The sequence below is a fragment of the Sarcophilus harrisii genome, chromosome 6, assembly GCF_902635505.1.
Source record: "Sarcophilus harrisii chromosome 6, mSarHar1.11, whole genome shotgun sequence".
In the NCBI taxonomy this organism is placed as follows: Eukaryota; Metazoa; Chordata; class Mammalia; order Dasyuromorphia; family Dasyuridae; genus Sarcophilus; species Sarcophilus harrisii.
Window position 1 is genome coordinate 235,600,890 of NC_045431.1, and position 23,168 is coordinate 235,624,057.

The 23,168-nt window shown below is 61.9% G+C and overlaps 1 protein-coding gene across 1 annotated transcript; it reads right to left on the reverse strand.

Annotated features, from left to right (window-relative positions):
- Window positions 1-18,197: 18,197 nt before the first annotated feature.
- Window positions 18,198-22,318, reverse strand: IGF2 (insulin like growth factor 2). The gene is made up of 5 exons (XM_031943597.1): window positions 22,198-22,318; window positions 21,886-22,086; window positions 20,791-20,863; window positions 19,581-19,860; window positions 18,198-18,590 (listed from the first exon to the last, which is right to left on the reverse strand). The coding sequence occupies exons 1-5, from the start codon at window positions 22,316-22,318 to the stop codon at window positions 18,354-18,356; spliced, it is 912 nt and encodes a 303-aa protein (XP_031799457.1). The 3' UTR covers window positions 18,198-18,353.
- Window positions 22,319-23,168: the final 850 nt, after the last annotated feature.

A 23,168-nucleotide genomic window follows, 5' to 3' on the forward strand; every position in this document is an offset into this window, starting at 1 on the left:
TTTGTGGGTGCAAGAAGATACAGAGCGGCACCGGAGAAAGCTATGGAAAAGCTACCTGCATGAGAGGCGGGGCTGTGGAGCCCGAGGGGAGGAAGCAGGGCTGCCAGGCGGTTCAGTGATGGCAGGCCTTGGCTCCCTGGTCCTGAGGGCACGCTCGGTGTCTGCCGGCTTCGGGGGCTCTTCCTGGAGGTGTGTGAGCGAGTGTGACAGAGGGTGTGTGACTGAGCGTATGTGATCGTGTGTGACTGAGTGTGTGTGATCGCACTGAGTGAGTGTGGCAAGGAGGTGGATTGTGTGTGTGATTGTGACCGAGTCTGAGTGTGTGTGATTGTGACTGAGTGTGAGTGTATGAGTGTGATTGTGTGTGTGTGATTGTGACTGAGTGTGAGTGTGTGTGATTGTGACTGAGTGCGTGTGAGTATGAGTGTGATTGAGGAGAGTATGGAAAGGAGTGTGACCAGAGTGTGTGTGACTGACTGAGCGAGTGTGTGATTGTGAGAGTGTGACTGAGTACGAGTGTGTGACTGAGTGTGAGGAGTGGAAGAGCTGTCACAGAGCCCCAGAGCAGGGAGCTGAGGCTGCGCTTGGCGCTAGTCTCCGAGGGAGAAGCCGCCCGGGCAGGGCCCACGCTGGGCCTGGGACTGAGGCGTCCTCCCTCTGGCCGGGCCAGCCTAGCCTCTTTAGCACTAGGAACGCTGTTGAGGGAGCACGGGGTCCTGGGGATCATGCCTGCCATTGGAGATGACTGAGGCTCCTGGGGCCTCCACGGCCTCCGGCCCGCTGCCCCTCTGCCTCCTCACTGTGGGCTGGGTGCCAGCAGGAAACCTGCACCTGCACTGAGGCTCCTCCTCAGGGATGGAAGATGGGAAAGCAGCGGGAGCATGAGGTTATCCAAAGGCCCGCATGGTTGGAGTTTGAGAACGCCAATCGGGGGTCCCTCACGTCGGGGGGGAACCTGGGCTCCGGCCACTGTGTATGCCTGCCGCAGTCCAAAATAATCTGACTGAGGCCCAGGGGCCCGCCGAGCTGGGACGCCCGCTGAGCCCAGGGGCTGGGGTTTGGCTCAAAGACATCCTCCAGATGCACAAGGGCACTGCCAGGGTGGGAGTTGCCTGGTGTCTCCAGGGGCAGCCCCTCAAAGCCCCTTGGCGTGGGGGGAGGGGGCGGCGAGTGGCGGGGAATACAAAGAAAGCTTTGGAACGATAGAGGCCGAATTTGGAGAAGGAGAGAGCGATGAAGAAGTCCAGGGGCAGAGTGGCGTCAGTTACATCAAGCGTATGCTACCGCTTTGTGGAGGAGGCGTCCGAGCGCAGGGGGTCTTCGCTGGGCAGGCTGATCAGGGCACGGTGACGCTGGGCCTCTCTGATCGCTTCCAGCGCCTGGGCTCTGAGGCGGTCCCTGCGGGCACGGAGGAGGGCAGGCAGGCCCCTCCGGAGACGGTGGGCGGACTTCTGCCAGGTGTCAAGCTTGAAGAACTTGCCCACAGGGTATCTAGGGAAGTTTTCCTGAGGCGGGAGGGGAGGGAGGGAGGAAGAGAGCAGAGTTGGCGTGAAGAGCCGTGCCGGGCCGGGGCCAGCCAGGAGCGGTGGTCAGGACCGGCGGGTCTTCCTGAGTGCCAGCCTCGGGAGCTACTGGGGACGGACGAGGGGCACAGGGCTCGGAGCACCCGGACCCAAGCTCGGGGCTTCCTAGCTCGGAGGGGGCTGCACAGGGACACAGGATGAGCGGCGGAGACCCAGGGCCTGCCCTCCTGGCGCCCGCCCACCCCAGAGACCCTGCCTCCCAACAATTATAAGAACAAGCGGGGAGAACTGTAAGGGCCAAAGATGGCTCTGTGGCTGGCCTGGCGGCTGCCCGCAGCTCCCAGAAAGCCTCAGAGAGCGGGAAATCAGCAGATCCGCCATCTTCCTCCCTGCTGGTCAGTGGACAGATGTCCCCGCTCTGCTCCGGGCTGGCCCTGAGGGGGCCGGACCTCTCCATTGGGCCAGGGCCCATCGGGTGGTTCTGGGGCCCCGCCCGTCCACCCATTACTCAGTCACATCTCTGCCTGCCTGTTCTCACAACCATCCCCCAAGGCTGGGACACCCTGTGCCCACTGGCAAGAGGAAAGTGGGATTCAGAGGAGGAACGTGGCTGGCAAAGGCCACGGCGGGCACCCACAGGGCACCCGGGAGCTCCCTGGGCGTGGTGCGGGCTCAGGCCATCGCTGAAGGAATCGGCTGGGGCTGGGAAGGTGAAAGCCTTGGGCAAGGACAGTTTGGAAGGGAGGGAGGGTGGGGAAGGGGGGCAGACCCCCGGGAGGCCTGAGCCGCCTCCTGGGCTTCCCACTTGGGGCCTCATGGCTCAGGCGTGGACCCCGGCTAGGCCATGCCCTCCGGCAAGGAGGAGGCGGGCCGCTCCGGCCTGTGGGCTGGCAGCCCATTTGAGACTGAGCTGAGATCTCTGCCCCCTCTGCGCCTGGGTCATGGTGAGGAGTCTCCGGGCACTTACCGGGAGCACCATCATGGAGGCTGACAGGTCCTGCCTGGACTCATGGGTGGCGAGGCAGGGTCCTGTAAGGCCAGATCGCAACTGCGGAAGCAACATTCTTCCACGATGCCGCGGTTCAGGCGGCGGCTCACGCGGCTCAGAGGCCTGCCGGGAAGACCTGCGGGGAGGAGGGGGAGCCCGTCAGCCAAGGTGCAGGTGGGGAAACTGAGGCCGGAGGCCCGGAGAGGGGCAGAGCCAGGGGAGACAGCCCCACTGCTGGCTGCCACCAGCCAAACTCTTCAGTCACCGGGGCTGGCATGCATATGACTCGCTAGTACAGTCCTGGGCCAAGCTCTCTGGAAGCTCTGAGAGAGAGGAGGAAGAGGAGGAGGAAAAAGAGGAGGAAGAGAAGGAGGAGGAGAAGGAGGAGGAGTCACCCACAGATGAGAGCTGCACGGAGGTTCCCAAAGGATGTACCCCCCAGCCCGGGGGACAGGCTGCCCCCCATTTTCCAGTGGAAGCCACTGGTCTGGCCTCTGCCTTAGGAAGATTAAACCGATCAGTGACTTGCTCAGGATCACACAGGACAACTGGAGGTGAATCCCCCAGGGCCCCCATCCTAGGGAGTGTCCTGTGGGGGAAACCGAGGCCCTGACCAAGGCACAGGAGGAAGGCAAAACTTGGGGAGAGTCTAGGCCACGAGGAACCGCATCCTCTAGAATCATAGTGTCCTGGGCGCTCAAGCCCTGGCAGCCTCACGGGCTTGGGCCACCTGCTTCCCCAATCTGTAGAGCCCAAGTGCCCCCCAGCCACCGAACCCTGAGGCAAGCCCGGGGGCTGCACGAAGGGGCACCCCCCCCACTCCCGCCCGCCCACACCCCCTGGGGTCTAGCTGGCCCTGCCACAGAGAGCCAAGTGCCGCCAAGGAGGCTGAGGGAAGAAGACGGGAGGGGAGGAGTGAGTCGCCTTAAACAATCCCCAATCCATCTCTCCCCCCATCCTCTCCCTCACCCTCGTGGGTCCCGGCTCCTCTCCCTCCATCTGACCCTGGCTGGCTCCTTCCCTCCCTGCCCAGCCCCCACCCCCAAGGCCTGTGTGTCGTCCTTCTTAAGGAGATGGGAAAGTGGGAAGCGCCCCCCCCACCCCCTGGCCAGCAGGCCCAAGCTGCCTGAGGCCTGGAGAGGGGCTGGCCTCACTAACACTGACCAGAGCCCGGCTGCCTTTCTCACAAGTGGGAGGGGGGAGGAAGCGGGCTGGGGAGCCCCCGGGGGAAGCCTTGGACTCTATCGCGCAATAGCGAGCCTGGCCCAGTGCTGTGCACACAGCAGGCGCTAAATCACTCGATCCAACCCCGCAGCCTTTATTAAGCTGCCCACTGTGGCAGAGCAGCAACGTGCTAAGCACTGGGGAGACGTCTGGGAGGATGACAAGAAGCGTATTGAGGTTTGGGGTAGAGGGATCAGTGTGTGGGGAGGGTGGGAGGAACTCTGCCTATGGGGGTCCCTTGGCAGCAAGGCCGAGGCCCGTCCTGCTCACACTTGCCCAGGAGCCCCCGCTCACACACACAGATCCTGATGGATGGAGCAAGAGAAACCCTCCCTCCTCCGCCCCGCCCCCTCCCCACGCTGCCCTGTTTACAAGACCCCAGCATCCGTGGCTTTGGCCCCGCCCTGCCCCCAGGGCCTGCCTGTTCTGTATTATTGTGTGCGACCGCGGAACCCAAGACGTAGCCCTGTCAGCACCCAAGTGAGCGCAATTTCATCAGCTGCTGGGAGGAGGAAACGGGAGCTGCTGTTGCCCTAGCTCTCCGGCCCCACCCTCCCAGGTGCTGCCTTCCTCCTGCCTCCTGAGAGCCTTGGCCGGGCCGGTAAGGCTGGTGAGAGCGGCTCTGCTCCCTGGGAGGAGGCTAAGCTGCCCAACGTGTTCCTGGAGATGCAGCAGGACCCGATTCATTAGGGCAGGCAGCCGGAAGGGTCTATGCCGGCTAGCAACCCAGCTCCCATCTGGCCCCTCAGAAATCCTTCCCAAGGCTCGTGGTCCTTTCATTTTACAAAGAAGGAAACTGAGTCCCAAGAAAGGGAGGGATTTGCCCCAAGTCTCATCAGTAAAAAGCGGCCAGGCTCCCTCACTATTCTCTGACTGAGGCTCTGAGACACAGAGACCGAAATAGAGAGACACCGAGAGAGAGAGGCAGAGAGAGACAGAAAGAGAGAGACACAGAGAGGACAGAGACACAGAGAGAAACAGAGAGACAGAGAGAAAGACAGAAAGAGAGACAGAGACAGAGAGAGAGGCAGGGGGGGGGAGGGAGAGGGAGAGGGAGAGAGACAGAGACAGAGACAGAGAGAAACAGAGAGAGAAACAAACGGAGAGGAAGAGAGAGACAGAGAGAGAGAGAGACACCGAGAGAGAGGCAGAGAGGGGGAGGGAGAGACAGAGAGGCAGAGAGACAGAGAGAGACAGACAGAGACAGAGAGAGACAGAGACAGACAGACAGACAGACAGAGCGTCAGAGACAGGGAAAGACAACTAGAGATTGAGAGAGACATAAACAGAAATAGAGACTATATGTGTGACAGAAAGATACACAAAGACAGAGAGAGGGAGAAAGGGAAAGTCAGCTAGAGATTGGGAGAGAGAGAAACAGAGGCAGACTGTGTGTATGTGAAAAGGAGAGACAGAGAGAAACAGACAGAGAGGAAGAGAGACAGAGACACACAGAGAGAGGCAGAGAGAGACAGAGACAGAGAGAGAGAGAGAGAGAGACAGAGACAGAGACAGAGACAGAGAGACAAAGAGAGGGAGAGACAGAGAGGAAAAGACAGCTAGAGATTGGGAGAGAGAGAAATAGAGGGAGATTGAGTGTGAAAGAAAGAGAAACAGAGAGACGGAGACAGAAAAAGAGAGACAGAGAGAGTAGCAATTGGCATTCCGTAGGAGATGATCGCTTCCCTTTCCAGAGCAGCCAGGGAGCACAAGGAAGGAGAGACAGAGACAGGGACCAAGACCAAGGAAGGAGAGTGCCCTTGAGAGGCGTTTGAGCAAAAGGCTCGGGGACAGCAGGCGATGGGGAGCCAGGGAAGCAGAGCTCCGGAAAGCGGGAGATAGAAGCACATTCAGAGAGAAGGGGAGGAGAGAGGCAGAGACAGGCAGACCGGGAAATGGAGACAGGACAGAGACCGGCAAAGAGAGGGCGATGGAGAGACTGAGACAGAGGGAGCAGACGGAGACAGGGACAGAAGAAGGAACTGGGCACCGGAGGCGGCGCTCGCTGGGGACCGGAGGCGGCGGCGCGGGAGGACAAAGAGCGGGAGAGGGACAGAGTGATAGGGAGCCCGAGATAGAGACAGGCGGAGCTCAGGGGAGAGGGAGCGCCCCTCCCGAGCCCAGGTCCGCCGGCCTCGCCTTCTCCTGACGGGAACCTCCCCGGCCTCTCCCCATTCCTGCATCTCTATGCCAGCTCTGCGGGGCGCCAGGAGCGCAGACAAGAAGGTGCCTCCGCCGCGAGTTTCTCGCAGGGGTTTGATTCGGCGTCTCAGCGGCTTACGGCCGCGGACTGGGGTCCGAATAAGGCCCCTCGTTTGGGGGAATCGGGTTTGAGGAAGCCGGGAGAGGGACGAGGACTTGGCCAGCCACGCCCTCAAGAAGCGCCGCTTCTCCATCCGCAGCGGGATCTGCTCCAGCGCTTCAATTCGCTCTAAATGGACGTAGCAGAGCCTCCCTGCCCCGGACTCCCCCGCCCCAGGAAGGTCTCCGCTTTCCTTCACATTCGCTTCACAAGCGGAGCTTCCCCGCCTACAGGTAAGCCATCGCCCCGCACTCAGCCATCCCGCAGCTTGCCCCAACCCCATTTTCCTGGGACTAACTTTCCCCTAGCCGAGGGCTGGACCGATCTGGCCAGGAGGGAGCCCCCGCGGGCTCGGTGGGGGGCGTCCCCCACGCCCACAGAGTCCCCGGCTTCCCAGAGCCATAGCCCAGGGCCCGGCGCTCATCTAAATACAATTCGCATTTCATTTACAAAAGCACTCACCTCGTAGGCCGAGTGCCGGAGCTAGTTCCTAGTCGGCTGATGGGAAAGGTCACCTACCTGAAGTCCATCCTCCCCATCGAGCTCCCAGAGAGAGACCGACCCCATCTACGGGCGGCCTCCCCATCCAAAAGCAGGGCCCACTCTCGGTGCGCGCGCATCCCTCTCTGCACCAGAGGCGGAAGCCCCCAGGAAGAACGCCCTTTCTCTCTGCCCCCCACACCGTGCTTGGGGTTTGGTCAACGGGGCGCTCGCTAGAGCTGGCTAAGGAGCGAGGCAGGAAGCCAGCCCCCATCTCAGGGAAGACCGGCTCTTTCCCAGCCGTAGCCAGCAGCGAACCCACGTGGATGGAGTACCCCGAGCAGAGGGCAGCCTCTGGGGGAGTCGTTGGGCCCCCGGCCCTCCAGCCTAGCTCCACAACACTTCACCAGCCTGGCCCGGGCCCTCCCCCCCATCTCCGGAGAGCCACTTACTGAAGTAGAAGCCGCGGTCGCCACACACAAACTGGAGGGTGTCTACCAGCTCCCCGCCGCAAAGGGTCTCACTGGGGCGGTAAGCAGCGTTGCAGCAGCCTCTCTCCCTAATCTGGGGCCTGAGGGAATAGATGGCCTCAGCCACCCCTTCCTGGCCCTGTGACCTCCCTGAGGGGTCTTCCACCCTTCCTGCCTCCTGGGGTCTCCATGCCTGGGATCTGCTCTTCAGTCCGGTTCTATACAAGACAGTCAAGGATGAGGAGTTCTTGACGCCACTTGGGGCCAGGCGGGCAACGCAATCTCAAGATAGAAGTGGAAACTGGAGGCAGAGATGGAGAGGCCCCAAGTGTCATCAGACTCAGACTCCAGGAGCTGAAGGATCTAGCCCACTCTGAAATCCACAGGCCCTGCCCTCTCCCATGGATGGCCAGCTTCTTCTGAGACCTTAAGGACCTCCCCCAGGCTCTTTTCCTTTCCTCTCTCACCTGAGGAGCACCCACTGCTTCTGCTTCCTCCCTGTCCCAGGCCTTGACCACGGGTCCTTCCCTTGTGTGTGTGTGTGCTGGAGTTCCCAGTTCAGTCCTTGTGACCCTTCCCCAGTAAGGGCACAGTAACAGAAAGCAATATTGTTAAAGAATGACATCAAGGGCCTTCAGGTCACTTCTCATCTTTTTTCTTTCTGCTTTGGTCCTCTCATTTTTCCTGTAGTTCTGCTTTTTCCTTGTTTCCCCCACCTTTCTGCTTTTTCCCTTTTATTTGCCCCCTATTTTTCCTCTCGTTTCTATTCTGCTTTTTTCCTCTCATTTCTGTTCTATTTTTTTCTCTCTCGTTTTCCCCATTCTGCTTTTTCCTTGTTCTGCTTTTTTTTTTTCTTCACTCCCCCTGCCTGCTTTTTCCTCTCATTTTTTCCCCTGTTGGGCTTTTTTCTCTCCCAACATGACTCACAAAGAAATGTGTATTTTAAAAAATCCGTGTAGAACCAGGAAAAGAAAACAGTTTTTAAAAAGAATTGAGTGAATATTTGTATAAAGTAAAAATACAACCACGGAATCCTGACACTCAGAGAACTTCTGAAATCCATAGCACTGACCCTAGTGGCGTTCTGACACCCACGGCATGGCTGGGTGGACAAAGGGCCGGGTCCGACTGGGTCTGCTCTGCGGGCCAAAGGCCCGAGTTGTGCAACCGAGAAGACGGAGAGTGAGCTCATTCCCTCCCCATGACCAGCCACATGTTGGCAGAAAGCTCCTGGAGGAGGTAGCCAGGGCGTAGGGGAGCCAGAGAGGGCTCAGGGGAAGGAGGTTCTCGGGTGAGGAGTCAGGAAGGTCACGATCCGGGGGGCACCAGCCTCCCAAGGAGTCCCGGAGGTGCTGGGGCTGGGAGGCTCCCCCAGGGCACACGAGGAGATGGACAGACTGCTGCGAGGGCCCGAGGGCTTTCCAGTGGAGGCCCCCGGGCCTCCCCAGCCTCTTCTCTAGAGCAGAAGTCTGTGTCCCCAGTGGGGGAAGCTCCCCACAGTCACCCAAGCTCTCCTCCTCCCCATCTGACCCTTCCTCCTCAGCCTCCGAGTGGATCTCCGTTGGCGACGCCTCAGTCTGGGGGAGTCCCCGAGGTTCTGTCCTGGCTCCTCATCCCAGGGACTCTCTCACTCCAGGGGCTCGTCAGCACCCCCGGGGGCAGGACCGTTGCCTGACCCCACCCTTCCCATTGCCTCTTGGCCATCCTGACCTCAGCCTGTCCCAGAGCGGGCAGACTCTGCAGCCCCACGGCCCTGGCTCTTCCCACCCTCCAAGGCCATTGGGGCCCTTCAGGCTTAAGTCCAAGCTGTCATCCTTGACTCTACCCTTCCTCGCCCCCCACCCCAAATCCAATTTATGTCCATCAAAGGGACCTTTCTGCCCCTGCTGCAGCGCGCCCTGTGAGATCCAAGGCAGGGGCTGCTGGGGGTTCCTCCCTGTCTGGTCTTCTCCACTTAACTGGCCTCCGTGCTTCCAGGCCTCCATGCTCCCCGGCCTCCATGCTCCCTGGCCTCTGTGCTCCCCGGCCTCCTGGCTGCTGCTTGCATGGTCCCTCCATGCCCTGCACTGGGAGACCCTCCCTTCCGGCCTCTGCGCTGTCCTGGCAGCCGCTCCCACCCTCCCGATGCCACGAAATACTGGTTTGTGGTGTTGCCCGAGAGGGGACTCTCTGGGGTCCTTCGCCTCTTGTTGTCCGACCGCCCAAAAGGCCGACAAACTGTGATTCAGATGATCGGTCATTTTGCATTAAAGGAAACTGAGTCCAGAGAGTCTTGTTTCACCGTAGTCCTCAGGGAGGCCGGAGTATGGGCTGCTTGGCTCCCGTCCTCGGGTTAAGGGCTCGATCGGCCTGTGAGCTGCCGGGGGCCTGTCCTGGAGGCCCCCGGGGCCTTGGAGGCGCTTCTGTCATGGATCCTGGGGCTCCCAGGGAGAGCCCTGAAGAGCATAGGGATAGGACCGATAATTAGTTATTGTTTGCCCTTTGAGGGAACCCACCCCTGCACCCCAGACTCCCTAGAGCCTGGGAAGCAGTGCAAGGCCTGCTGGGAAAGCAGGATGGGTCAAAGTTCTCCTCCTCCCCGGCACCTTCCCTCAGGTGCCGACCTGACTTCCGAGCAGGCTCATCACTTGTCTTATCGCCCAAGCATAGGGAGCACGCCCAGGAAGGCGCCTGGCAAGACGGGCTGCCGGCACCCCACTGCCCCCCAGGACCGTTGTCGATGGGCAACGTGCCTCGGCGGCTGACAGTGCTGCCAGATGGTCAGACACGGCGGGAGCCCGGACCGCTGGCAGGTCTCTCACACCTTTTGGACAACGGGAAGGTGCCCACGTGGACACGGGGACGTGATTGCAATGTTCAGATGAGCTGCCCCAGATTCTGGGATGTGACCGCAGACCCACGGGAGGGAGTTTCAGCTTCCCACAGGGGGGCTGCCCAGTGCTGTATTAACCCCCTAACAGGGAGCGAGCTCCCCGTCCCTGGAGGGATGTCCTCCTTTCCAAAGCGTTTCCCTGTAAGGGGCCCAGCTTTTCTGGACCATCTTTCTCAAGCCCATGAGGAGCTTCACCGCTCGTAAACTCGTGGAAGCGCTTTCTGTCTGTTGACCGGCACAGTCTTTAGCCCCCTTTACAGATGAGAACACTGAGGTTAGCCGGCTCACACAAGCAGCCCGCTGATGTCTGAGGCAGGACTTCGGTCCGACTCTAAGGCCTCCTGTGTGGGCCTGTGGCCCGAGCAGGAGGCCCCCCTGGCCACACCTGCCCCCCTCGCCCCCCCAGCCCCCCAGGCCCCCTGGCCCCCCCAGCTCCCTCATCCCCCAGCCCTCTGCCCTGTCTCCCCGCCCCACCCACCCCCATTGGCCCCCAGTCTCTGGCCTCTGCCCCCCTCAGGCCCCCCCCTCAGGCCCCCCCTGGCCCCGCCTGCCCAGCATGGGGGAGAGCGCAGATATTCTTATCATGTCGCGGGCTTGGGGCCCAGCCATGAAATGCCTCAACCCTGCCTGGGCCACATCTGGTACTGATGGAGGTGAGGGCCCGGATCGCCAGAATCTCGCCGACCTCGGCCCGGCCTCTGGGGCTCGGCTGCCGGGGAGTGGGAGGGGCCTTCAGTGGGGTCGTGTTGGGAGTGCGGGAGTGCCCCCTGTCCCACTTCAGTGCCCTGGTCCCCGCGGGGTTCCCAGCCCAGTCTCTCCTGCGGCCCCTAGCTGGCTGCCCCCGCCCCTGTCCGGCCAGAGGCCTAGTGCCGGCCCTCCAGCGAGGGGCTTCCTCTCCCCCTCCCCGAGTCACTGCAGAACCCTCCTCCCCGGCACACACCAGGTCCCGTACCTGGGCCTGAGCCGGCGCGCCCGGCCCCAGGAACTGTGGGAAGGAGGCGGGGAGGGCTGAGCCTGGGCCCCCTTCCCTCTGGCCCTTCCTTCTCCAGGTGGGCTCGGGGGCTCCTGGGGACCCACCTCCCGGGAAGGTAACAGGGTGGACGGAGGCAAAGGCAGACAAGGGGCTTCCCGGGTGGCCCCGGGACCTGCGAGAGCCCGCCGGGGGCCAGGCCTGTGGGGGAGGGCAGAGGAGGGGAGCAGGGGCGCTCGTCCCCCAGTTACAGCATCGGAGCGAGAAGGGGGGGTGGGGGAAGGGAAGGGAGGGAGGGGGCTCAGATTCCCAAGAGGGAAGGGAAGCCCCTAGGGAGAGAAGAGAATCCACTCATTTTCAGGTGGGGAAATTGAGGCCCCTGGGAACAACCGGGAAACGGCAAAGCCAGGATTGGAACCCAGGGCCTCCCAATCCAAACGTGGGCAGGCAGGAAACTGGCCAGGGACGGGCCCAGGTGGCCACAAGCGAAGGGCTGACTCTCCCTTTGTCCCCAAACCCGCCCGAGGTGTTAGACAAGCCTTCTGTGCCCTCCCGGCCGCCCAGAGGGGCATCTGGGCATCGGGACGGGCCCCCGGCCTGAGCATAGGGTCCCTCACGCCCCCTCCCAGGGCCTGAAACCCCCCAGCTACCCACATGGGCCCCGGGGCCCCCGGCCAGCTTCTCGGAGCCTCGAGGAGAAGCTGGGGCCAGTGGGAGGAAGGAGGGAAGAGGGAGGAAGGGAGGAGGGAGGAAGGAGGGAGGGAGGAGGGAGCCGGTGCTTCGCTTTGCCAGTGTAAACAGATTGTTTCTGTCTGCGAGGGTGGGATGGGGTGGGGGTGGGGCTCCCTTGTCTTTGGCTTTGTTCTGCTCAGAAAAAAGGCCCAAATGTGGGTCACAAGCGCACAAACAGGCCCTCACTGGCTGCCCGGATGGAGCTGGGCCACCGGGGCCCAGCCCTAATGAGGGAGGCCGTGCTCCCCGAAGCCCTCCTCGCCCCCGGGGCCCTGCCAGGGCCGGGCTGGGACCCTCATCGGGACGGGGCTCCGAAGACCCTCCCTGGGGACTTTGGGAGACAAGGGTGGGAGGCAGACGGGCAGGGGCCGGGAGTGAGGGGCAGGGCGAGAGCGGGGGCAGCCCAAGCTCGGGCTGCTGGGGGGGGCTGACCTGGAGAACAAAGGGGCGGGCGGGGGCTGCAGTGATCCAGGCGCGGGTGACAGGGTCTGCAGCAGGGGCTGAACTAGGGAGAAAGCACAGAGCGGGCCCGGCCTGGGTTTGGGGGGAACACGAGAGTGGGGGGTCGAGGCTGACCCTCGGCTGGGGACGGGGAGGGTGGCGAGCCTTCTGAGGGTAGAGGGGCCTGGGAAGGAGAGAAGCCCCAGGGGAGAGGGAAGGGAGGGAGACAGGAGGCGACGGCCCCATTTTGGACATGTCAGGGGTCTAAGGGACACGCAGTCAGGCACGGCCCCCCGCAAGGGCGATCAGAGCTGCTCCCCAGTGCCCCTGGCTCTGCCCCCCGGAGGCTTCCCCGGGCCCCGGAGCCCCTCTCCTTCAGGCCCAGCTTGGACCCGAGGCCTCCGTGGTTCCTCCTCGTCCACAGACTCGGAAGCTCGGCATTTAAGCCCTCCTCGGTAGCCTCGTACGCCCCCGGGCTCTTTCCTTGCTGCCCCCGGGCCCAGCCTCCTCTCCGGGCCGGCCGAGGCCTGACTGCAAGGGGTGACTGCCTTCCAGCTGGGATTCTAGTTAGGGAGGGGCGGGTGGTCACCAGGGTCTGAGGGGGGAGGCGGCTCTGAGAAGTTTGGGGAGACATTGGCCGGGGACACGGCGGCCCCGAAGCCACTTCAGTCTTGGACTGCAGCGAGAGAGCGCCTCAGCCCGGGTCACATCTCAGCAGGAGGAAGAGGTCCAGTTCTGGGCCCAAGTGCGGAAGGACACTGCGGGGGATCCGGAGGAGGGGCAGGAAGGGGCTCAGCCCTGTAGTCGGTCGGTCAGTCAGTCAGTTGGTCAGTCAGTCGGTCAGTGTCAGTCGGTCAGTGTCGGTCTGGCAGTTGGTCAGGGGGTCAACAAGTCAGTGGGGGTGGGCGGTGGTTGGTCCCATGTTTATCCCAGAGGTGGTCCCAGAACAACCGGAAGTGAAGGAGGTGAGTGGAGGGGGATCCGGGACTGGGGCTCAGCAGGATGCCAAGGAATAGAAGCGGGAGATGGCGGCTCTCCAGAGGTGAGAGAGGGAAGGGAGGGGACAATAGCGGGTCAGGGGAGATGGGGCCCTGGTGACCAAGAGGAAAAGAGTTAACAGTGAACCCAGGAAAAGATGGAGAATGAAGACCGGGAAAGGCCACGGAGCAGGGAGGCGGCCGGCGTGGCTGTGACCGTCTCTGCAGCTGAGACGAGCCGTGGGGGCACCTCCCCGGGGAGCGGCTGGGCCGGGGTGAAGTTCGGGGCTGGACACCCCGGCTTTGGGGCGCTGCAAGAACCCTCAGGCTGCACTCTGCATGAACTCGGGCTGCCCCCCGCTGCCCCCTCGCCCCCTCGGCCCAGGCCGGAGCGGCCACTTTCTGGGCTCTGCCCTCAGGTCCCTGCTGTTATTTGGGCCTTGGGGAGGCTGAGCTGGGGGGAGGGCAGAGGGAGAAGCCGGGATCTTTGGCCCTTGCCCCCATAGACAGCCGGCATTTAGGACTGCTCCTAACGTGGACCTGCTCCCGCCATGTCCCTCAAGAGCCTCCCGTGGCTCCCCGCTCAAATTCCCAGCCATCCGTCAGGCCTTGAGCGCCCCCGCCATCTGGACCCCCCCAAAGAGCTGGGCACTCCCGGGCCCCGGCTGCCCCCCACCATCTGTCTCGCCTCCAGCGCTGTCAATAGTTTGCGACTAACTGCGGGGGGCTCAGTCCTCCCCCCGGAGGCCCCGGGCCCTCTCCTTCCTGCGAGCCAGGGCCGCCATTTTCTTTCTTCCAGACCGGCCTAAAATGGCGTCCCTCGCCTCCCGCCCGCCTGGGTGGGTCCCGGGCCCTCTTCTCTTGGGCCTCGGGGGGCCCAGAGCCGGGCCCGAGGCCGTGTGTGCTCAGGGAGTGAGTGGCCCTGGGCCCTTCCGCCCTCTTGGGTCCTTTTCCAGGTGGGTTTGCAGCTGGGGCAGTGTTAATCTGGGGGGGATGGAACGGGCTTTTGGGGAGCTCTGGCAGAAAGAGCCGCTGGCCTAGAAGGCGACTGGTAAAGGCCAGCGGAGCTGCCCCCCCTCGGCATTGCCAAGCACCTGCCGGCCCCTCACTCAGGGTCCCCCTGGCTTCCAGCCCAGCAAAGGCTCAGAACACTGCAAGGATGTGTCTGGGCAGGAGCATGGTGGGACGCCCCCTTCCCACTGAGGGGTCTCACCCTGCTCCCCGTGGCCCTTTCCCACCAAGGGGGTCTCACCCTGCTCCTGGTGCCCCCTTCCCGCTGAGGGGGTCTCACCCCGCCCCCCCACACCTCCCCTTGCCATTCCCTGCCTCCCCGCAAGGATCCCAGGAGGAAAAAGGGGAGCCAGGCCCGAGGGTAAGAGTAACTGGTAGCTTTATTGATAATGCAAAGTATAACATTTTGCAAAACTTGAGAAGAGAAAGTTTTGCGTATTAATCAAGCCGAGCAAACATAAATGAACCCACCAGCCCCGATACATATCTCCCTCCCACCCCCTGTTGTACAAAACAGAAGCCAGTAGCAAGCTTTGAACCCCCAAGTTCAGTGGTCTTCGAGCGACGGTGGCAGAACCAGGAGAGGAAGGGTCCTCCCTGCGGGTCTTCCAGCAGCCTCGGACCCAAGACCAGGGAGGAGACGGGGGATCAGCCAGGAAGGTTCTGCCGCGGGGACCCGGGAGCGTGTGACTGGGGCGCTGCGACGGCCGGAAGCGTCTCGGGGCGTCCTCGCTGCTGGCGAAGGGTGGTGAGCGCGCGGCGAGGGCTGCCCGGGCTCTCAGTGGAGGATGCTGGGAATCGGTGGAGCTGCCGCCCTGGCCCCGGAGACCGCCCAAGGGCAGAGGGGGAGCCAGTGGGCGCCGGAGCTCTCCGGGTCGCTGCTCCCTCAGCCGAGTTTGGGTGGTTGGTTTTTTAATGGATTTTCTCGGGTTTCAGAAGCCAATTGATAACCCAAAGGTGCCTAATTGAAGTTCAAATGTTCCAGATTTGGAGGGACGCGGAAGCCGCCCCGGCAGAGATGGTCAGATTGTTACTTTAGTCGGGTTTTAGAAGCAGCCAATTGGTGCCCAATTAATGCCCAGGTTTTGCTGAGACAATTTCGACTTGGATCATTCCACCGTTCCTGCGGTCCGGGCTGTGTCTGCCGTGTGTCCGGGGCAGCCCCTCCCGAAGGCGCTCCCTCCGAGGGACCCCCAGGCTGGCGCAGGAGGGAGGCGCCCCGCGGGGCGGCTGACCCGGAGACCAATGCGGGCCAGAAAAAGCTTCGGGTCAGCGGCCCGTCCTCCGCCTCGGGGCCGGCGGCTTGACCACTAGAGCCCCCGAGAGGGGTCCGAGGCGACCCACCGACGGAACAGGTCAGTGTGGCGAGCGGCTTTCTGGGACGGGATCTCTCCCACCCGCGGGCGCTTCTGCCGGAGACCGAGCAGCCTCCCCAGGGTGGGCACGGGCCTTCCGGGCAGCGGAAACCTTCCCGTCCCTTCTGGCCGCAGGCCGCGGGGGAGCCCCCTCACAGCCCCCAGGAGCTCAGCTCTGCTCCCTGGCTCCTGGCTCGGGGGGACCTCCCAGGACGGGCCCCCCACTCTCCCTGTCCGCACCCCGCACAACAGCAGGACGGTGACAGTGTTCCACAGACAGTCACACACATGGCTCCCAGCGGGCTCCCGGCCCAGAGCGCTGGAGAAAGCGACAAAGGAAAAGAAAAGAAACAGAAGGAAGGACTTCCAGCAGATCTCTGGGGGCCTCTGCTCCACAAGCGCGATGGAGGAGGCCTGGGCTGGCCCTGTGGGAGACGTCCCCTTCCTGGGACCTTGGGGGGCGCGCCCCCCTCCAGCACTGGCTCTCAGCTTAATTAGGGATAACAAGAAAAAAAATGATTATATGCAAATATATGAGGAGGCAGCAAGAGGGATACTCTGGAAGGGGCCAGGCCACCCTCGAGATGACAATTGAGTATCTGGAGGTTAGTTTAAGCCTCCCCTTTTTTTGGGATTTTTATTGTTTTAAATTTTTTTTAACTTTTATTTTTGTTTTTATTATTTTTTTGTTCAAAGCAAAAACTATCCAAGCTGTTTGGTGCTTGCCTTAAAGCAAAACTACGTTGCCTTAAAAAAAAAAAAAAAAAACACCAACACACAACAAACAACAAAACGAAACGAAACGAAACAAAAAACAAAAACCAAAAAGAGAAGGAAAAAATACCCCAGTGAGAAAAAAGTTAATAAAATTTGAAAATTTGCTCCCTGGGTTTCAGACCTGCAATCTGCAATTCAGTCATGACTCTCTCCGACTTCCCGCTCTCCCAAAAATAAAAATAAAAACGTCCCCCTCCCCACCCACACCCCATTCTTTCCCTCCCCCCTGGCTTCGGCCCTGCCCTGCTCCTGCACGTGCTCCCGCCGGCGGTTGTGAGCGGGAGCTTCCTTTGGGAAGGAGCTGAAGGGCTCGGGGAGGAAGCATCGGGCGGCCGGGGGCGGCCGGAGGGCCCTGGTCCGGGGGTCCAGGGCCCTCCGGGGGCCTGGGCCGCCTCTCCCACCTCCACTTTGGACCAATCTCATTCCTTGCGGGCTTCCACATCCCTCGGTTAGGAAATAAATAAGAGGACATGCCCTGTTGGCGGGTTGTTGTACGGTTCAGTTTCTGAGAGGCTGCCTGTTCCGGGGCATGGCTGGCTCAATGGCAGGGGGACTGAGAGGCTGAGGCTGCTGGCCTGCCCTCGGCCAAAGGCGGGCCTGAGGTCATGACTGGCTGGCCTTTGGGGGACGGAGGCCCAGGCGAGGGCAGTTTTGCTCTCGCCTGCCTGCACTCTACGGGGGGTCGGAGCGCACCCCCAGGAGGTAAAGCCTCCTCAGCCTGGGCCCGCGGACCCGGAGGCCCGCAGCCAAAAGGTCCGAATCAAAATGGTGGAATGCCACCCCAGCCTGGCTTTGTGGTTGTTCTTAAAGAGGAGGAACTTGCCCAAGAAAAGGGGCTTAGCAGGATTCCTCCGGCCCACTGGCTCTGGCCACCCACAGCCTCGAGAAGGGCAGGCCAGGGAGGGTGGGAGGGACGAGGCGCTGGGGTGGGGGGCGGGGGGAAATTGAGTGAGAGACCGGTTTTTGTGGGTGCAAGAAGATACAGAGCGGCACCGGAGAAAGCTATGGAAAAGCTACCTGCATGAGAGGCGGGGCTGTGGAGCCCGAGGGGAGGAAGCAGGGCTGCCAGGCGGTTCAGTGATGGCAGGCCTTGGCTCCCTGGTCCTGAGGGCATTGCCTGTGTCTGGCCGGCTTGGGGCTCTTCCTGAGGTGTGTGAGCGAGTGTGACAGAGGTGTGTGACTGAGCGATGTGATCGTGGGTGTGACGAGTGTGTGTGATCGCACTGAGTGAGTGTGGCAAGGAGGTGGATTGTGTGTGTGATTGTGACCGAGTCTGAGTGTGTGTGATTGTGACTGAGTGTGAGTGTATGAGTGTGATTGTGTGTGTGTGATTGTGACTGAGTGTGAGTGTGTGTGATTGTGACTGAGTGCGTGTGAGTATGAGTGTGATTGAGGAGAGTATGGAAAGGAGTGTGACCAGAGTGTGTGTGACTGACTGAGCTATGTGTGATTGTGAGAGGGACTGAGCACGAGTGTGTGACTGAGTGTGAGGAGTGGAAGAGCTGTCACAGAGCCCCAGAGCAGGGAGCTGAGGCTGCGCTTGGCGCTAGTCTCCGAGGGAGAAGCCGCCCGGGCAGGGCCCACGCTGGGCCTGGGACTGAGGCGTCCTCCCTCTGGCCGGGCCAGCCTAGCCTCTTTAGCACTAGGAACGCTGTTGAGGGAGCACGGGGTCCTGGGGATCATGCCTGCCATTGGAGATGACTGAGGCTCCTGGGGCCTCCACGGCCTCCGGCCCGCTGCCCCTCTGCCTCCTCACTGTGGGCTGGGTGCCAGCAGGAAACCTGCACCTGCACTGAGGCTCCTCCTCAGGGATGGAAGATGGGAAAGCAGCGGGAGCATGAGGTTGGTCCAAAGGCCCGCATGGTTGGGAGTTTGAGAACGCCAATCGGGGGGTCCCTCACGTCGGGGGGGAACCTGGGCTCCGGCCACTGTGTATGCCTGCCGCAGTCCAAAATAATCTGACTGAGGCCCAGGGGCCCGCCGAGCTGGGACGCCCGCTGAGCCCAGGGGCTGGGGTTTGGCTCAAAGACATCCTCCAGATGCACAAGGGCACTGCCAGGGTGGGAGTTGCCTGGTGTCTCCAGGGGCAGCCCCTCAAAGCCCCTTGGCGTGGGGGGAGGGGGCGGCGAGTGGCGGGGAATACAAAGAAAGCTTTGGAACGATAGAGGCCGAATTTGGAGAAGGAGAGAGCGCGTGAAGAGAAGTCATCCCAGGGGCAGAGCGGCGCCGCGTTACTGCTGGCGCGCCGCCTTTGTGGAGGAGGCGTCCGAGCGCAGGGGGTCTTCGCTGGGCAGGCTGATCAGGGCACGGTGACGCTGGGCCTCTCTGATCGCTTCCAGCGCCTGGGCTCTGAGGCGGTCCCTGCGGGCACGGAGGAGGGCAGGCAGGCCCCTCCGGAGACGGTGGGCGGACTTCTGCCAGGTGTCAAGCTTGAAGAACTTGCCCACAGGGTATCTAGGGAAGTTTTCCTGAGGCGGGAGGGGAGGGAGGGAGGAAGAGAGCAGAGTTGGCGTGAAGAGCCGTGCCGGGCCGGGGCCAGCCAGGAGCGGTGGTCAGGACCGGCGGGTCTTCCTGAGTGCCAGCCTCGGGAGCTACTGGGGACGGACGAGGGGCACGGGGCTCGGAGCACCCGGACCCAGCTCGGGGCTTCCTAGCTCGGAGGGGGCTGCACAGGGACACAGGATGAGCGGCGGAGACCCAGGGCCTGCCCTCCTGGCGCCCGCCCACCCCAGAGACCCTGCCTCCCAACAATTATAAGAACAAGCGGGGAGAACTGTAAGGGCCAAAGATGGCTCTGTGGCTGGCCTGGCGGCTGCCCGCAGCTCCCAGAAAGCCTCAGAGAGCGGGAAATCAGCAGATCCGCCATCTTCCTCCCTGCTGGTCAGTGGACAGATGTCCCCGCTCTGCTCCGGGCTGGCCCTGAGGGGGCCGGACCTCTCCATTGGGCCAGGGCCCATCGGGTGGTTCTGGGGCCCCGCCCGTCCACCCACACTAGTCACATCTCTGCTCATTCTTGTTCTCACAACCATCCCCCAAGGCTGGGACACCCTGTGCCCACTGGCAAGAGGAAAGTGGGATTCAGAGGAGGAACGTGGCTGGCAAAGGCCACGGCGGGCACCCACAGGGCACCCGGGAGCTCCCTGGGCGTGGTGCGGGCTCAGGCCATCGCTGAAGGAATCGGCTGGGGCTGGGAAGGTGAAAGCCTTGGGCAAGGACAGTTTGGAAGGGAGGGAGGGTGGGGAAGGGGGGCAGACCCCCGGGAGGCCTGAGCCGCCTCCTGGGCTTCCCACTTGGGGCCTCATGGCTCAGGCGTGGACCCCGGCTAGGCCATGCCCTCCGGCAAGGAGGAGGCGGGCCGCTCCGGCCTGTGGGCTGGCAGCCCATTTGAGACTGAGCTGAGATCTCTGCCCTCTCTGCGCCTGGCTTCTGGCCATGGTGAGGAGTCTCCGGGCACTTACCGGGAGCACCATCATGGAGGCTGACAGGTCTCGCTCGGACTTGGCGGGGGTGGCGCAGTAGGTCTCCAGTAAGGCCAGATCGCAACTGCGGAAGCAACATTCTTCCACGATGCCGCGGTTCAGGCGGCGGCTCACGCGGCTCAGAGGCCTGCCGGGAAGACCTGCGGGGAGGAGGGGGAGCCCGTCAGCCAAGGTGCAGGTGGGGAAACTGAGGCCGGAGGCCCGGAGAGGGGCAGAGCCAGGGGAGACAGCCCCACTGCTGGCTGCCACCAGCCAAACTCTTCAGTCACCGGGGCTGGCATGCATATGACTCGCTAGTACAGTCCTGGGCCAAGCTCTCTGGAAGCTCTGAGAGAGAGGAGGAAGAGGAGGAGGAAAAAGAGGAGGAAGAGAAGGAGGAGGAGAAGGAGGAGGAGTCACCCACAGATGAGAGCTGCACGGAGGTTCCCAAAGGATGTACCCCCCAGCCCGGGGGACAGGCTGCCCCCCATTTTCCAGTGGAAGCCACTGGTCTGGCCTCTGCCTTAGGAAGATTAAACCGATCAGTGACTTGCTCAGGATCACACAGGACAACTGAGGTGAATCCCCCAGGGCTCCCATCCTAGGGAGTGTCCTGTGGGGGAAACCGAGGCCCTGACCAAGGCACAGGAGGAAGGCAAAACTTGGGGAGAGTCTAGGCCACGAGGAACCGCATCCTCTAGAATCATAGTGTCCTGGGCGCTCAAGCCCTGGCAGCCTCACGGGCTTGGGCCACCTGCTTCCCCAATCTGTAGAGCCCAAGTGCCCCCCAGCCACCGAACCCTGAGGCAAGCCTGGGGCCACTGAGGCACCCCCACCTCCTTCCCCTTCTGGTCTTGGGTCCCAGAACAGCTTTCCTTTGTTCTCTAGTGCTCTCCAGCCCTCCTCTGGCCCTTTCCCTCTTTCCCATCCTTCTTGCCTCGACACTTAGCGGGTTCCTGGCACACGATGGGCATTTCTGTTCGCGCTTCATCCGACGCTCTCAAAGCTCTTTCTTCCTTCCAGCCCCCCATTCTGACCTCCTGCCCCTTTCTTTTTTCCCGGATTGTCCTCCGCCTCCCAGAGGCTCTGGTCTCCACACTTTCCTGAATTCTCCCGCTAGGAAAGAGCTATGAGCCCTGCCCTGCCCCCCACAGGAAGGTTCCTTCCACCGCAGAGGTTCCATTCTCAGTTGTACCACATTTGCCTTCACCTAGACAGTGGTGAGCTGGGGCCCCCAGAAGCCCCCAGAACGCACTCCGAGGCGCTGCCGGAACTGCTACAGACTAAAAGCAAAGCTGAAGGAAGAGGGCTTCAGGTGTGGGAGAGGGGCGGGTGGCTGCGCCGCTTCCTTTCCCAGAGGCCCTGCTCACCTCCAAGCCTCCCCAAGTCCCTCCAGGACCCAAGTCCTTCGCGCGGTGTCCGAGGGCCTCCCTGTAGCTGGGACTCCAGACCCTCCCTGCTTTTATCTGGCAACCTGAGCTCCCTTCCAGATGGGCTTAAAATAAAAAGGAGGGCAGAGGGAGGGTCACCAGTAATCCCCAGACTCCAGGGCATCTCCTTCCACTCTCCAGGGCCAATAATTTTTCTTTTCTCCAAAACAAAGAGTGGCAGGAAGTAAATACTTCCCCTGCTCTGGACTAGGGGGGTTCGCTGGGCGGGAGGGGTGGAGATCTGTGCCCCCCCCCAGGGTCCCAGGCTGTGGGGCGAGGGGGGAGGGAACTCCCTGTCTGCTGCTTTGGCTGTATCTTACCCTGGTCAGTAGCTGGGGGAGGGGGAAGGGACTTTTCTGATTAAAACCCAGACCAAGTGGAACCAGGGCCCCTCCCCAGGCTCCCGTTCCCCACCCTGGGAGCGCTGGGGAATCACGGGTGTGGCCACGGCAGCTCCGATAGCAACTTTGCAATCTCGGTTCCCCTGATTAGGAGAAGCCCCTCCTTCCATCCCCCTCCGCCCACAGCGGGAAGACCCCAATGCCCCGCGGGGGCCCAAAGTGACGATTAAAGTCTCTCTCGCAGGAACAACTTGCCCACTGTCATTCCTTGGTTGGACTTTCCCACATGTGTCCCCCCTCCCCAACCTGGCACCAAATCACACCCTTCATCGGGGGTCCCTGTGGGGTTGGACAGGTCGCTAGGGGGCGCCCTGGTGCGCAGCGAGTCTCCCGAGTTCAAATCCAGCCTCAGACACTTTCTAGCTGAGTGACCCTGCACAAGTCACTTCGTCCTTTCCCCTTAGTTTTCTCCTCTGTAAATCGACCTTCAAAAGGAAACGGCAAACCCTCTGACGAGGCTGGAAAATGACTGACCACAGATGAGCTTGGTCGGAGGCTTGAGGATGGGGATTTTCTGCAAAAAGACAAAAGGAACCACGACTCCCAAAGCGCCTCTGAGGGCCCCGGTCCCTGGTTCGACAACGTGTGTGTGGGCGGAGGGCTGGGCTAAGGCCACCGGGCTAATGCTGACCTCCCAGATGCCTGGAGTGGCTGGGCACCGCACACTCCCCAGGGCTGAGGCGACAAGGGTTGGGCTAGCCCGCCAGGGGTTGGGCTAGCCTGCCAAGGGTTGGGGCTAGCCCACCAAGGGTTGGGGCTAGCCCACTAGGGGTTGGGCTAGCCCACCAAGGGCACCAGAAGGACAGCCTAGAGCCCCCTTCCAGAGCTTTCCCCCAAGCCCCGGAATCTCGTTCTTAGGGGACCCCTGCTGTTTTTCAGGCATAGTCAGCTCTCCATGTGGCCCCATGGGCTGTTCCTGGCAGAGATACTGGAGAATTTGCTATTTCCTTCTCCAGCTCATTTCACAGAAGAGAAAACTGAGGCAGGTGGGGTGAGGGACTTGCCACTTAGTGAGGTGGTTGTGAGACTCCAGTGAAGTCACTTGTGTAAAGAGCGAGACAAACTTTAGTCAGGCTGCAACCCAGAACGTGGGAGTGGGAGTGGGAGTGTGTGGGTGAGTGGGTGTGTGAGTGTGTGTGTGAGTGGGTGTGTGAGTGTAGTGTGTAAAGCTAGTTAGTCTTGAGTCCTGTTCATTTCCCACATCTGTGTCTGCACAAGTTCCATGCAATGGATGATGACTATCAGGTGTCTCTGGGTCTGATTCAGGATCTCACGGGGGAGGGAAAACCTCATTTGGAAATTCGCTGGCCCCCGTGGGGGCGCAATGTGCTCATGCCTGAGGCTGGCACCGGGGCCTTCGGCGGCGACCCGCCCCCTCTCTGTCCATCCCCCCCCGCCCCCCCCGCCGCTGCCATATATAGTGGTCAGTGTCTCTCCACTCTTCATTGGGATCTGTCCATATCCATCCATCTGCCTGCCTGTCTCCCTATCTGTGTCTATGTGCCCACCCAACCACCCGTCCGTCTGTCCGTCCGTCTGTCCATCAGTTATCTGTATATCCCATGAGCCCTCTCAGCGAGGGCCAGGAGCACCAGGGTTCAGCAACTTGCCCGCACACACGGAGGGCTTGGAGCCGGTGCTCCAGGCTGGGCCTTGAGCCGTCTCCCCGCTGCTGAGCCCTGCCTGCCGTCGCCCCTTGCCGGCGTCATGCTCAGTGTGGCCCAGGTTCTCCCAGCAGAGGGGCTGACCCACTCCCA